We start from the raw sequence: 15007 nt of genomic DNA on the forward strand, positions 1-15007 counted from the left end.
TGACAAAACACACTCAATAATAATAACAGTAGCATCTCAACAGAGAATCATGCACCAGTTATAAAAGAAAAACCAGTTATAGCCTGGTTAAAGAATCATGCACTAGTTATCACCAACTAGCACACAACATCCATACTTACTCCCCCTGAGTAACACGCACACAAAAAAAAAATGCATGTTATCCGTCCATATCATATTATCCATCCATATCCATTTCCATAAGTAAATAAAAAAGTCTCCCCCTTTTTGTCACGATATGACAAAAGTAGCAAGAAAGAAATGAGAGAGGTAAATGAACAAGAGAGTAATAATAGAGTTGACTAGTCAAGATATGAAAGAAATATAAGCAAATTCAAAGATCACATATCAATAACTAGCAAAATCAGAAGTCAATCTCACAAACTGAAGTAAAATCCAAGTTCACATACCAACAAAAGAAAAATAGTATAATAGTTATTACAGACCAAAGGATAAAAAAAATAAAAAACAAAACACTTAATCGGATCCTGAAGAAGAAGGAGCAGGTATAGTAGGATCAAGTTGATGAAGGCCCTTGTTTAAGTGCCTAAGATACTTGCGCATATATTTAAATTGTAAATCATGGGCAACATTCATGTTCTCTACCTTCTCCTCAAGAGCACGTAGACGAGCATCAAAACCAGATGGATCATAGTCAGGATCATTTGTAAAGTCAGATTCAATTTCATCAAAAATGTCATCCATATTTATATCATCAGGAGGAAGATTGCCAGCTTCTTCTTCATTCACAGCTTCACCTCCACCACCACCCACATCTACTTGGCCAGGAGCCAATTCCAATTTCATCTTGTTTATATTAGAACTGTTGAAAACGAGGTAATGAATTGGAGCCTCTCCAATAGGCATAGCAACATGTATGTGAGAAGTTAACACGGTCATAAGATATATATGCAAATGGAATATCACTATGTCCAGGATGAAGACGAAACTAAATGATGGAATGACAAATTAAAGAAGGAAGACAAACTTAAGTACCAGTGATGATTGAATGTAAAAGCTAAACCATAAAGGAAGTAAGTTCTATTTTATTACTGGAGCGCGAATACAGATTTGAAATAAATATTCGATGAAGAACCCTATATCTGGGTAACAAGTACTTAGAAGTAAGCGCATTCCCTTTATGAGTCCATTGCACATCCATATTGCATAATGCTCTAGTGAGCATGTATTTTTCTGATTCTGAGGGTTTCTCAACTAGAGTATGAATAGGAATACCCTTGTCATTGACAGGTAAATCCATAAGGCCAGATATCAGATAACGATCAACTTCAAATGGGCCTTCTCTAGTATCAATAGTAAAATTTAAATTCTCAAACGAAAATTCAGAAATACATGCAAGCATAGCCTATGCAATAGACTTGTATGCAGGCCCACCCCAATGTAGGATGTAGCCCAACCTACAGCTTGTAGAAGTGGAAGGATACCAAAAGGATCAATGTTGTTAAGATCAACAGGTCGTTTAACCATGACATTGCGCAATCGCAAATCCCGCACATATGGGGGATCATCTTCGGGTGACCGAAAATGATGCCATGTGATAGGAGTAGATCTAGAAGAAGATGGACCACGAGAAGCTTTCTTTTTCCCTCTAGCCTCCGTTAGCAGTTAAGAGTATAAAGAATCAAGAGATCACAAAGGATGTAAAGTGGGGTTTAGCTAGAATAAATTTTTCAAAAGAAAACCTCAATCAGTCACAAAATAAATTACTCCATGAGTGAAAATGAAGTAATATTGACTAAAATCTACAAGAAAAACACAAATGATGCACTAACCTTAAAGATCTAGGAATGTGGGTACGACCGGTCGGGCATCGGATCATTGGAGAGAAAAGTTGAAATGAAGGAGTTTTCCCCAAATTTTAAAAGGTCCAGCATGCTACACGACTGGACGTGGGTCGTCCTCGACCGGTCGAGCCATGACTGGTTGAGTACGTCCTCAACTAGTCGTGTACCGACTAAAATATGCATTTTTCATATAATTATGAAATTTAAATAAATAAATTAACAATTATATATGCTATAATACAGAAATGCATGATTAATCAATTTAAATTGAACATTCCAAGATCAAATTTTAATTTATTAAATCTACTTTTATCGAGCGATTTAGTGAAAATGTCAGCAAGTTGAGTCTCGGTCGGAATGTATTCTAATGAAATAGTCTTTTTTTCCACTAATTCATGAATGTAGTGATATCTAATGTCAATGTGCTTGGTCCATGAATGCTGGATTGGATTTTTAGATATATTTATCGTACTAGAATTATCACAATATAAAACCATTGAATCTTGTGCAATTCCATAATCACTTAACATTTTATTCATCCATACAAGCTGAGTACATGCATTTCCAGCTGCGATGTATTCAGCCTCAACAGTTGAGAGCGATACAAAACTTTGCTTCTTGCTTAACCAAGAAACTAAACAATTTCTAATATAAAAACAACCACCACTGGTTGATTTCCTATCATCGATATTTCCAGCCTAATTAGCATCAGTGTGCCCAGCCAACTGAATACTAGTATCATATGGATACCAAAGACCTAAATTTATAGTACTTATGACATATCGAATAATCCGCTTAACAGTAGTAAGATGTGACTCTTTAAGGTTAGATTGATATCTAGCACAAATACCAACACAAAAAGCAATATCAGGTCTACTTGCAGTTAAATAAATCAAACTATCAATCATACTGCGATATAATTTAGGATCTACATTTTTACCTATATAGTCTTTTGAGAGTCTTAAAGTTGTACTCATAGGAGTATCAAATTTTTTTTCATTCTCAAATCTGAACTTTTTAATCAAGTTCAAAGCATATTTGGTTTGAGAAATAAAAATACCATCAGGTTGTTGTTTTACTTGCAACCCTAGGAAATAATTTAATTCCCCAACCATGCTCATTTCGAACATAGATTTCATTAAATTTGCAAACTCAACAGTTATGTTAGTACAGGTAGATCCATAAATAATATCATCAACATAGATCTATACCATTAAGATATCATTGTTATGTTTCTTAACAAAAAGAGTCTTATCAACACTTTCCATTAGAAAGTTATGACTTAGTAAAAACTTAGTCAATTTTTCATACCATGCCCTAGGAGCTTTTTTCAAACTATAGAGAGCTTTTTTAAGGCGATAGACATGATCAATGTTCTTAAGGTCTTCAAAACCCGTTGATTATTCAACATAAACTTCTTCATGCAGATAGCCATTTAAGAAGGCATGCTTTACATCCATTTGATAAATTTTGAAAATTTTAAAGCAAGCAATGGATATGAATAGTCTGATTAATTCAAGACGAGCTACTGGGGCAAAGGTTTCATCATAATCAATTCCTTTAATTTGAGTGTACCATTGAACAACCAGTCTAGCCTTGTTTCGAATTATATTACCAAGTTCATCAGACTTATTTTTGAAAATTCACTTAGTTCTAATAATATGTTAATCTTTAGGTCTCGAAACAAGATACCAAACATCATTTCTTACAAATTGGTTAAGCACTTCTTGCATTGCTACTATCCAGTTTTCGTCAGTAAGAGCTTCTTTTACGTTTGTCGATTCAATCTGGGATGTAAAGCACATGTAGTTACATATATCTTCTAGTTGTCTACGAGTGTGCACACTAGTGAGAGGGTTTCCAAGAATTTGAGTGATTGGATGATCTTTAACAGTCCTCAGTTCAGAATTAGTTTGATTTGATGAAGTATCTGGTTTGTCAATTAAAATAACTTCATCATTATCTGAACTTGAGGTAGGTGTATTCAAGTGATCATCAATGACCACATTAATGGACTCTTAAATAACACCGGTCCTCTTATTCAGTACTCGATATGCTCGACTGTTCAAAGAATATCTTAAAAAGATCCCTTCATCACTTTTAGTGTCAAACTTGCCTAAATTTTCACGGTCATGTAAAATATAGCACTTGCTGCCAAAAACTCGAAAGTATTTAACAGTAGGCTTCTTATCGAACCACATTTCATAAGCCATTTTATTATAAGTTTTACTTGTATAAACCCGGTTGATTATGTAACAACTAGTATTTACGACTTCAGCCCAAAGATTTTTAAGGAGCTTCATACTATTCAACATTACATTAGCCATATCTTGAAGCACTCTATTTTTTCTTTCAACAATTCTATTTTGTTGTAGTGTTTTAGGTGTAGAGAATTCATGCAGTATTTCCTGATAGCAACAGAATTTCTCAAAACTGTTATTCTCAAATTCTGATCCATGATCACTACGGATCTTACAGACTTGAGAACCTTTTTCCATTTGGATTCGTTTAAGAACTCATTTTACTTCATCAAGGGTTTCTGATTTATCCCTTAAGAAGGTTACCCAAGTGAATCTGGTATAATCATCCACGATCACCAGTATGTAATTTTTGTCACCTCGACTCTCCATCCTAGTTGGTCCTATAAGATCCATGTGGAGAAGTTCGAGAGGTTTAGATGTGGCATTAGAGTCCACCTTTTTGTGAGCACTCTTAGTTTGTTTGCCAATCTGGCATTCGCCACATATTGTCTACTTTGTACAATTTAGATAGACCTATTATTAGTTCTCTTTTGCTCAATCTATAAAGATTATGATAGTGTACATGTCCAAAGTGTTTATGCCATAATTCAGTCTCATCAGTATGGACCATGTAACATGATTCACTAGATGAGATGGAATCACTAACAATATAGCAGTTTTCAGAAGTTCTACGACCAGTTAATATTACTGAACCATTTTTGTTTAAAATTTCACACCCTATGTTAGAAAATTTAACACTATGATTTTTATCACATATTTGAGATATGCTTAATAGATTGTGTTTTAATCCTTCAACGTATAAAACAATTTCAAATAAAGGAAGGTTAGAAAGTTGAACCGTACCTTCGCCAATAATCCTGCATTGCTACCATCACCAAATGTGACTAAGCCATCAGTCATGTCTTTAAGAGTCGTGAATAGACCTTTATCACCAGTCATATGCCTTGAGCATCCACTGTCTAAGTACCACTTTGAATGACTTGAAGCTTTGAAAGTCATGTGGGCAACCAAGCAAGTAACTTTAGGAACCCATTTCATAATTGTTTTGGGTTTAGGAGTATAGTTGGTCTTCTTGTATTTGTAATTGATGTAAGAATGACCTACTGAGTTAGATTTTAAGAGCTCCTTAAGCAAATCAACTATTTTTTCAGCTAAAGGGTTTCGATTCTGATTTTTATAGTTGATATGATTACTTTTAGGTTTGAAAGACTGAAAAGTTTTAGCATTTTTAGAAAACTTTTGATTTAGACTATTCCCTTTTGACTTTGAAGACTCTCCTTTCACAAACTTAGGAGGAGTATTCTTTTGTTTAGGAGGAATATTTTTATTGTAGCCCAAACCGGATCGGTTGCCACATTTTCTTGATCCAGACAAAAGCTTTTCCAACTTTAGTTCACCTTGGGCATACCTCATGTATCCTTTAAATTCAAAAGTGAAGAGACTTCAAGTTTAAGTTTTTTATTTTCAGATTTTAGATGTTCAATCGGGGAAGTTTTGAAATCTAAATCGCATTTTGATTTTTTAAAACAATCTAAAATGTGATATTTTTCTAAAACAAGAGAATCAAAATTTTCTTTCAATTTTAAAAACTTTTCTTTTTGAAGTTTTAGTTTTACGGCAATTTTACAACTTTCCTTATATAGGGCATTGTAAGCATCTTGAAGATCGTATTCATTTTCATGATCACTGCTCAGATTTTCTTCACTAGTTGAATCATCATGATCTGAAAAAGTGAACTTGGCTAGAGTCATAAGGGCTTTAACTTCATTGCCCGACTCGGTTTCAGAAGAGGCTTCAATGTTAGAAGATTCATCCCAAGTAGCCAACATTCCTTTCTTTTTAAGTTTGTCCTTTTTAGGACACTTGTTTACTAAATGTCCATATTCTTGGCAGTTGTAACATTGACTATCTTTTAAAGATTTTCAAGTTTTAGATTTCGATTTAGATCTTTTCTTATCATTTGATTTTTTAAAATCAACCCTCTTTTTACTTTTGAAAATCTTGTAAAACTTTTTCGCTAAAAGGGCCATATCATCTTCAGAATTTTCTAAATCAGAATTTCTTGAGAAATACATTTAGAAGACTTAAGAGCGATGGATTTACCTTTAGGAGCTTTAAAGTTTAACTCATATGTTTGTAAAGAACCAACTAGATCTTCTACCCTCATATTGTCCACATCACGAAGTTCCTAGATCGCGGTAACCTTAGAATTGAACCGTTCAGGAAGTAAGCGTAGTTTCTTTGCACACACTTTACTTTCTGGGATTTTATCGCTAAGACCTCACATAGATTTCACAATTTCATTTTATCTTTTATAAAAATCCATGAACATTTCATTATCATCCATATGAATTTCCTCAAATTTAATTATGAGGAGTTGGACTTTAGATTTCTTGACAATTGATGTACCCTCGTGTGTCATTTTTAAAATATCCCAAGCTCGCTTTACAGTATCACAGGATATAATTCTTTTAAATTCATCCAATGATAGTGTGCAAGTGATTGCATTTAGTGCTTTTGCATTGGCACTACTCTCATTTTTCTGAAGTGTGGTCCATGAGAAATAAGGTGTCACTCTCATAGATTTTGAACCATCGATTCCAGTCACTTCAGTGGTAGGAGGGATCCATTCAGTCACTGTGGCTTACCACACACTCTCATCCATGGATTTTAAGAAAATTCTCATCCTAGCTTTCTAATAGGCATAATTGGAGCCATCAAATGGTGAAGGCCTAGTGACTGAAAGGCTATTAAAATTTGACATCTTATAAATAGCTTAGATCGATTAGCTTAGGAATTAAATCCAAAAATATAGCAATTAGAACGAGCTATTAGGCTCTGATACCACTTGAAAAGGCCTAGCTATAAGTCCTAAAGGGGGGGGGGGTGAATAGGACTATGCCAAATTAAAACTTTAACAGCGAAATAAAACAATAAGATACCTAAGTAAAAGAAAGATAACAATCCACAATACATAATGAAAAGTAACCTCAAATTATAGTTGTTCTAAGGACAACCTTTCACCATAAAAACCAAGGGTTTATGGCAAGGACAACCTTACTAGAATAATTAGAGAAACAAAATCTCAAACTGCAAAGGAAATAAAGGAAATAGCGAGAAAGAAATTCTAAGCTATTACAACATTCCCCACAATGCTTTAAATGTAAATATTACAACATTCACATCCACACATACATCCCACAAACTTGAATGATAAAGGATAAAGAAATTAAACAAACATTCAAATCACAAGACACAAAGAATTATAGTGGTTCGCCTATGTGTATACCAACTATTAAACAATAGCCACATTGCTTGCTACTCCCCTCCTAATATCCTCACACAGGGGATATTAGCATTCACTATGGAAAATAGGTTTTTCTCAGGTTCACCTAAAACCCTCACAATTGTGTCTTTCAAATGGGCTTACACAATTCAAAAACCTCAACCTCTGAGTTTTCTGGCTCTCCTCAAATAACCAACACAATGAGATTTTTCTAACTTAATATCAAAAGAAACCAAAATAAAGGAAAATTACACAAATGTAAAATACTTGGAGTTCTCCTTTTGTTGCTGCCCAGATGAACCAAGTTGGAGTAGAAGTTCGCATATAGAAGTTTAATGTCAAATACTCACTTTGAACTGGTTCTAAGTTCTAATTGATTTAAAATCAAATCAAGTCGGGCTAGCTCTATTTGATTTTGATTCCAATAAGTGGAATATCCTAATGCCTCTTTCAAATCAGATTAGAATGCAGAAACAATATCAAATATGAAAAGCTAACAAAAGAGAATCTTAAATATGCACAATGTATCTGAAAAGAACACAAACTTATCTCTCAAAGTGATGCCTTAATTTTACTTGAATTTGATATAAAACTTAGAAAATCATGATCTATTTATAGTTACAAAAATTGCATCTACGACTGGTCCTGTGGACACTATGACTGGTCGTAGGACCAAAAACATTTTAAAATTTTGAGCGCGATCAGATAAAACCGTTCCACAACTGGTCGAAGGCTGTCGACGACCGGTCGTGAGTCCTCCACAATTGGTCGTGACATGCCCACGACTGGTGGTGAGAAACTAGAATTCATTGCTAGAGTTTGAGTCGTAACTACTGGACTAGTTGAGGATGAGTCGTGCACTATTCACACGACCAGTCGAGCAGAGTCCAGGACTAGTCGTGGACAAACAAAAAATTTTAAAAAAATGCAACAAACTTAGGACTGGTCTTGGAATTTCTTGAACTGGTCGAGCTAGTTCTAGGACTGGTCGAACAGAGTTCAGGAATCGTCTATGAACAGACCAAACACTTATAAAATGATTTAATTTGAATTATGTATACAAAATGACCTACCCTAAGGTCAATCTAAGGTCATTCATACCTTAAATGTGAAGTATGGACATTGAGTCTTCATTTATTCAGATGATGGTTGACCTTTGAAGATTATGAAGCTTGAGATTTCGACTCATGATGTAACTTGAATTTGAGATCTTCTAAAGCTTGAATTTGAGTTATATTTCATCTTGAGTTGTACTTTATCTTGAGTCTTGATAAGAACTTGTCTTCTGATGTAGCTCTTTAAAGAATCTGAACTTTGGAGCTTACATAAGTGGACAATGTACTTGACATTGCATTTCTTGAAGTAGATCTTCATTCTTGACTTGAAGCAATGTGGTGCAGTGCCTTGAACATATATATATATATATATATATATATATATATATATATATCAACATTCTACAAAAGACACAGATTGTGGTTTTGGTACTACAAAATTTGACAATTAAGGGAACAAATAACCATTGCACTTGCACAATCAATGGCAATCGTTCAGAGGAATACAGTTTTCTACTTCACTGCGATAGGGTTCATCATAGAGTACGCTGATAAACAAGCTGAATGTCATAAAGAAAAAGCAGTGTCAGTCAAGCGTGTAGGGTTACGGGCAGCTACCATAGTTATAAATGCTTCGCCAATAGCACAGGAAGAAAGAGATGACTGGATCGTTTTCACTCGCAGAAGGACAAGGACCTGGAACATCACTGCGGCAAGAACGAGTTCACCACCAAGAAGAGCAAGGGGACCGATAACGCGAAATATAGCCAAGAAACATCTTGAACTTGCTCCACCAGCAATCTACCCTAGGCAAGCAGTGATTCCTTCAGCAATGCAAGATTTCCCCACTCTGCTTGTTAAGAGCTCCCAGTGGATAAGAGAGCAGAAAGGAAAGGCTTTACTGACGAGCTCATTGAGATCCACATCACCAATCTCTGTGTCCCCCTAATTAGCCGATTACTCTGGAAATGCACAAAGATCATATGAGTCTCCTGTTTCGACAACTCCTATAATGTCGATGCACTTTCATTCGGCCATGACTACTACCTCCTCAGGGAATGGAGAAGCTATCGTTCACATAGCCGGAATGAATCGAGGGTCTTCCCTAACTATAAAGAATCGCATCGCTGAGATGGCAGAAGCATAGAAAGCACTAATGGAGAAATGTAGGAATCTCTGGGAGGCCTTGGGGATTCTTGTGCATAATGTAGCACGAATGGTGGCACCCTCAATGACTGATAACATAAATGAACAAGAACAGCACCCTAAAGGGTCATAGCCGTCAAGGACCAGGTCACATGGATCTGCCCTACGATGAGAGCATTAACACAAGAAGAGGTACGACAAGTTGTTGAATAAGCAGTTAGGTCAAAAAAAGAATGTGAGAGTACAAGAAGATTCAGATATTGGACGCCATACCCAAAAGAAGTTGAAGATATTCCATTTCTAAATAACTTCAAACATTTGGATTTTCAAAAGTTTAATGGGGATGGGTGACCAGAGGAACATCTGATGCATTTTATTACCGGCATGAGGAATTTTTCCATAGTGCCATAGTATTGTCTCTAGTTGTTTGGGTCCTCTCTAACAAACAAAGCATTGAAATGGTATTCCAGCTTAGCACCTGGGTCGATAAAGACATGGGAACAAATGCAAGATGCATTCATGTCAAATTTCTTCTCATTAGAACGAGATGTCAGTATCACAGAACTAGCTTTAGTACGACAAAGAGAGGGAGAGCCGGTAGAAAAATTTATAAACAGATGGAAGACCTTGGGGGCTTCTTGCAGGCAATTGCCAAAAGAGAAATAGCATGTGAAGATGTGCCTAAACTCTATGGAAATGGGGGTGGCATTCAGTCTTACCAGTGCCAATATTAGAACTTTTAGTGATCTGGCCATGAAAGCAAACGCCCTAGAATTGATGACTCGAAAAATGCCGGCATTCAATTGTGAACTAATCAGAAGAGGATCTCAGAAGTTGTTCACGAACATGGTTGAACATGAAAAGAGAAGACATCATGTGAGAGAATACAGAAGCTAAGATGCGAGAGAAGCAAGAGGTAAAAGGATAAAAAGGAAATAAGAATCGAACCGCCCTAGGGGAAGGTTTTACGTTCAAAAAGGAGGATGTACTTTCCATGATGAATCAGCTGTTGAAAGCAGGGACAATTGAGCTACCCGTGTTAAAACATCCCGAAGAAGCATCCAAGATAAAAGAAAGAGACTTTTGTCATTACCACCGCATAATAGGACATCCGACAGAAAATTATTATCTGTTGAAGTGTCTCATACAAAGGATGATAAACAGGGGGGAAATAATAATCAGAAGAGAGAAAGAAAAAGATAGAAGAGCAACAGCAAACGTGCTCACCATTTGAGAGGACTTTCTGGTAAGGACAAGGGCAGATAATCGAAAAATATGAGAGAAAGTTGCGGTGACTACCTTGCGATCAGGGAAGAAGATGGCCAGCCCACCGAATCTAAAAAATGAAAAATTGAAATCAGGAATAGTTAAGAATCATGCCAGCAGTAGCGACAGTGGCAAGAAAGAAAACAGAAAGGAACAAAGAAGGTTAATTGTCACGTTATAAGCCATTTGAAAGGTATTCCGACTCGGTTGAGTGTCTACGATTCTCTGAAGTTATCAAAAGATTCCCAACAAAGCTTGATTAAAGCCTTATCTGATGAAGACATAAGGGGAGTGCTGCTAACCAAGATGGAGAATGAGGAGCGAGAAGATTGTATGCCAGTTATTTCCTTCTCCGACGACGACTTGGTTTGCAACAGGGAACATAACAAGCCATTAATGATAGAGGGTCACATCAGCAAAAAACAAGTGAAGCAAATAATGCTTGATAATGGGTCTACTGTAAATCTGTTACCGTTGACGATGTTAAATAAATTGGGTTATCGACACTCAAACCTACGCCCTAGTGGAATGATGATACAGGTCTTTAATCAAGATGGACAGCATGCACTTGGCAATATTACCATAGCATTAGAAGTAGGAGAGTTAACTACGAATGTTGTTTGCCACCTCAAAAATGCAGTAACAACATATAATCTCCTCTTGGGGAGACCATGGATACATCAATATGGCATCATACCTTCTATGTTACATCAGTGCTTTAAATATTGCAAAGATGGGGTGCAGCACAAAGTACTAGCTGATGCAAGACCGTATACAAAAGCTGAAGCTTTTTTCATAGATGCGAGTTATTACGATGCATTTGCTAACAAAGAAGAATGATGAGAACAAGGCCACAAAAAATGTTTGCATGGAAATTGTAAAAGAAGGAGAAACAAAGTCGCATATAATAGAAAAGGTGAAAAAGAAATTTATTTTGTCCCAAAGCATTTGTGATAGCCAGGACAACCACCACTGACATTATTGTCGCTAGAACAGTTGGAAATCTTGCAGTCAAATTACATAGTACTGCTTTCGTATGCTAAAAGGTGTAAACCATTTCCTCTCATCTTGAAAAGATTTCATGTTAAGCCCAGCGCAAAATACCTAGAGCCAATTGAATTCTATGCCCCTTCAGAAGTGAAGACAAAGGAAGCAGATGACAGTGGTATTGGAAATGGAAGATTAACACCCGAGGAGCTTGAAAGATATAATCCGGCGAGTCAGAAAATCATGAAGAAAATGGGCTTTGATTATGAAGAACTCGCTAGCTTAAATTATGGAAAAGGAATTCAGGTTCCGATCGGGGTGAATTAGAAGAAGCGAGAAAATTTCTGAGGACTGGGGGTAAAAGCTTCAATGAACATGGTAACAGTTGACCAAATAAAAGAGACAGACCTTGAAATGATCAGAAAGCCTAAGACAGCTCCGAAGTAGATGGAGGACGGGAGGCAGCCGACAATTGATAATTTGGTATTGATAAATTTAGGAACAGAAGAAGAACCACGGAATATGTTCAGAAGTGCCAGTTTGCCATAAGAAGAAGCTAATCGGTATGTCAGCCTTTTGAAAGAAATAAAGATGTCTTTGCTTGGACATATGCGGAAATATCAGGTCTAAAGCCGGCAGCAGCAATGCATAGGTTAAATATCTCTAAAGATAAAAGACCCATCAAGCAAACACAGAGGCGGTTCCATCCAAATCTGATCCCCAAGATAGAAGAAGAAATAAACAAATTAATAAAAGTCAGATTCATCAGAGAAGTCAAATACCTCAAATGGATATCGAATATAGTCCTAGTAAAGAAGAAGAATGGGCAGATCAGGGTTTGTGTTGACTTTAGAGATTTAAATGAGGCGTGCCCGAAAGATGATTTCCCATTACCAATCATCGAACTGCTAGTGGATAGTACCATGCAATATGTTGTCATGTCCTTCATGGATGGCTATGCCGATTACAATCAAATAAGAATGGCACATGAAGATAAGGAGGTAATGGCTTTTAGAACTCCCTTGGGAATATATTGTTATAAAGTTATGTCGTTTGGTCTAAAAAATGTGGGGGCAACGTATCAAAGGGTGATGCAAAATATATTCCAAAATATGATGCATAAGCATGTTGAATGTTATGTGGACGATCTGGTGGTCAAGTCAAACCATCATGAAGAACATCGCGGGCATTTGGCTTCAGTTTTCCGTTGGGTTAGAAAAAAATAGTTAAAGATGAATCCAGCCAAGTGTGCATTTAGAGTATCATCAAGAAAATTCCTTGGTTTCATGGTAAGACACAGAAGCATCAAGATCGATCCGAAAAATGTTAGAGCTATGCGAGATATGCCACGCCTGAAAACTTTGAAAAAGTTGAAGAGCTTGCAAGGCAAATTAGCATATATCTGTCGCTCTATCTCAAACTTTGCAGGAAGATATCAGCCGTTTTCTGGTTTAATAAAAGGAACAAAGTTCATATGGGATAAGTCTTATCAAAACGCCTTCGATTCGATAAAAGAACTGTTGAAATAGCCTTCAGTATTAACAACCCCAGTGAAAGGAAGACCTCTCATCTTATACATATCGGCAGCCGAGAATTCATTAGAAGCCTTGTTGGCACAAGTGAACGAAAATGGGAATAAAGCAGCACTCTATTATTTAAGCCGAACTTTAATAGGTGCAGAATGCAATTATACGCCGATTGAAAAAGTATGGTTGGCATTGGTATTTACAGTTCAAAAGTTAAGACATTATTGTTTGTCCCATGACATAACCTTGATATCTCAAGCGGACCCCGTCAAGTTTTTAATGACAAGGCCGATGTTGTCAGGAAGGCTAGCGAAGTGGATGTTGTTGTTGTCAGAATACGCAATTACATATGAGCCAGTGAGATTAGTAAAAGGGCAGGCAGTGGCAGATTTTCTGGCGGCCCATCCTGTGATAGATAGCAAAGCCATCTTCGATGAGTTTCCCAACGAGCAAGTCATGATGATAGAATTGCCAAATGTATGGCAAATGTTCTTCGATGGAGCAGCCCAAGCAATAGCAGCAAGTGCTGGAGTGATATTCATCACCCCCCAAAGCAATTTGTTGCCATACTCTTTCACTTTGGGCACCGCATGCAGAAATAACGAAGCTAAATATAATGCCCTTATCATTAGGATGGAAACATTTCAAATTTATGGGGATTTTAAGCTGGTCATAAATCAGTTGACGACTGAGTTTGAAACATGGAAACAAGAACTTCTGTCATACTGTCGAAGGGCGCAGCGTCTATTGGAACAATTCCTGAATGTTGAAATCAAGCATATACCATGGTACGAGAACGCAAAGAGCGATGCTTTGGCTAGTTTAGCAACTATGCTATCTTGCCCAGATTGAAGCCCCCTATAAGTGACAATCGAAGAAAGGAGATTCTTACCTTCAGTAGAAATAATCAGTGAAACAATGGAAGCACTCCCTATATCGTGCTTAGAAGTGACAATAGATGATTGGCGCCAGCCTTTCATTGATTATCTCACGTATGATATTCTATCAGAAGATCTAGAGGTGAAGTTGCAGAATAAGCAGAGATCAAAAAGATTCATTATGTGTAATGAGGTGTTATATAGAAGGTCCTATAATGAGATACTGTTGCGATGCTTAAGTGAAGAGGAGGCAGGTCAAGTGCTGCAGGAGGCACATTCCGGGGAGTGTGGGGCACATCAGGCTGGGAGGAATTTGTTCCACCGAGTGCACCGGATGGGATATTACTAGCCGACCACGTTAAAAGATGTCATAGACTATGCGAAACGATGCGAAGAGTGTCAAATCCATGGGGATATTATACATGTACCCCTTGAAGATCTTCATCAGTCAGCTACTTCCTGGCCTTTTGCCGCATTGGGACTTGATGTTATTGGCCCCATAAATCCACCGTCATCCAGAAGAAAACAGTATATATTAGCAGCAACAAATGATTTCTCCAAATGGAAAGAAGCAATTACACTTTGAAGTGTTAAGGAGAAAGATGTTATTAATTTCATTCGGCACGTAATAATATATTGCCATGGCAACCCTAAGAAAACCATCACAGACAACGGCACTCCTTTCAAGAATAGGGGTATGGAGAAGTTATGTCTTAAGTTCAATATTCACCAGTCGTTCTCAACACCCTATTATCCACCAGCCAATGGGCTAGCAGAGG

General features: G+C 36.8%; 1 protein-coding gene across 1 annotated transcript; it reads left to right on the plus strand.

Annotated features, from left to right (window-relative positions):
- The first annotated feature begins 13641 nt into the window (after window positions 1-13641).
- On the plus strand, window positions 13642-14202 carry LOC131249675 (uncharacterized). Its single transcript, XM_058250453.1, has one exon. It carries the CDS (start codon window positions 13642-13644, stop codon window positions 14200-14202), a length of 561 nt encoding a protein of 186 aa, XP_058106436.1.
- The last annotated feature ends 805 nt before the right edge of the window (window positions 14203-15007 follow it).

The sequence above is a fragment of the Magnolia sinica genome, chromosome 6 (assembly GCF_029962835.1).
Source record: "Magnolia sinica isolate HGM2019 chromosome 6, MsV1, whole genome shotgun sequence".
Lineage (NCBI taxonomy): Eukaryota > Viridiplantae > Streptophyta > Magnoliopsida > Magnoliales > Magnoliaceae > Magnolia > Magnolia sinica.

Excerpts from the sequence above, each read along its gene's own strand:
- LOC131249675 (XM_058250453.1), top strand. The coding sequence starts at position 13,642 with ATGTTGTCAGGAAGGCTAGCGAAGTGGATGTTGTTGTTGTCAGAATAC.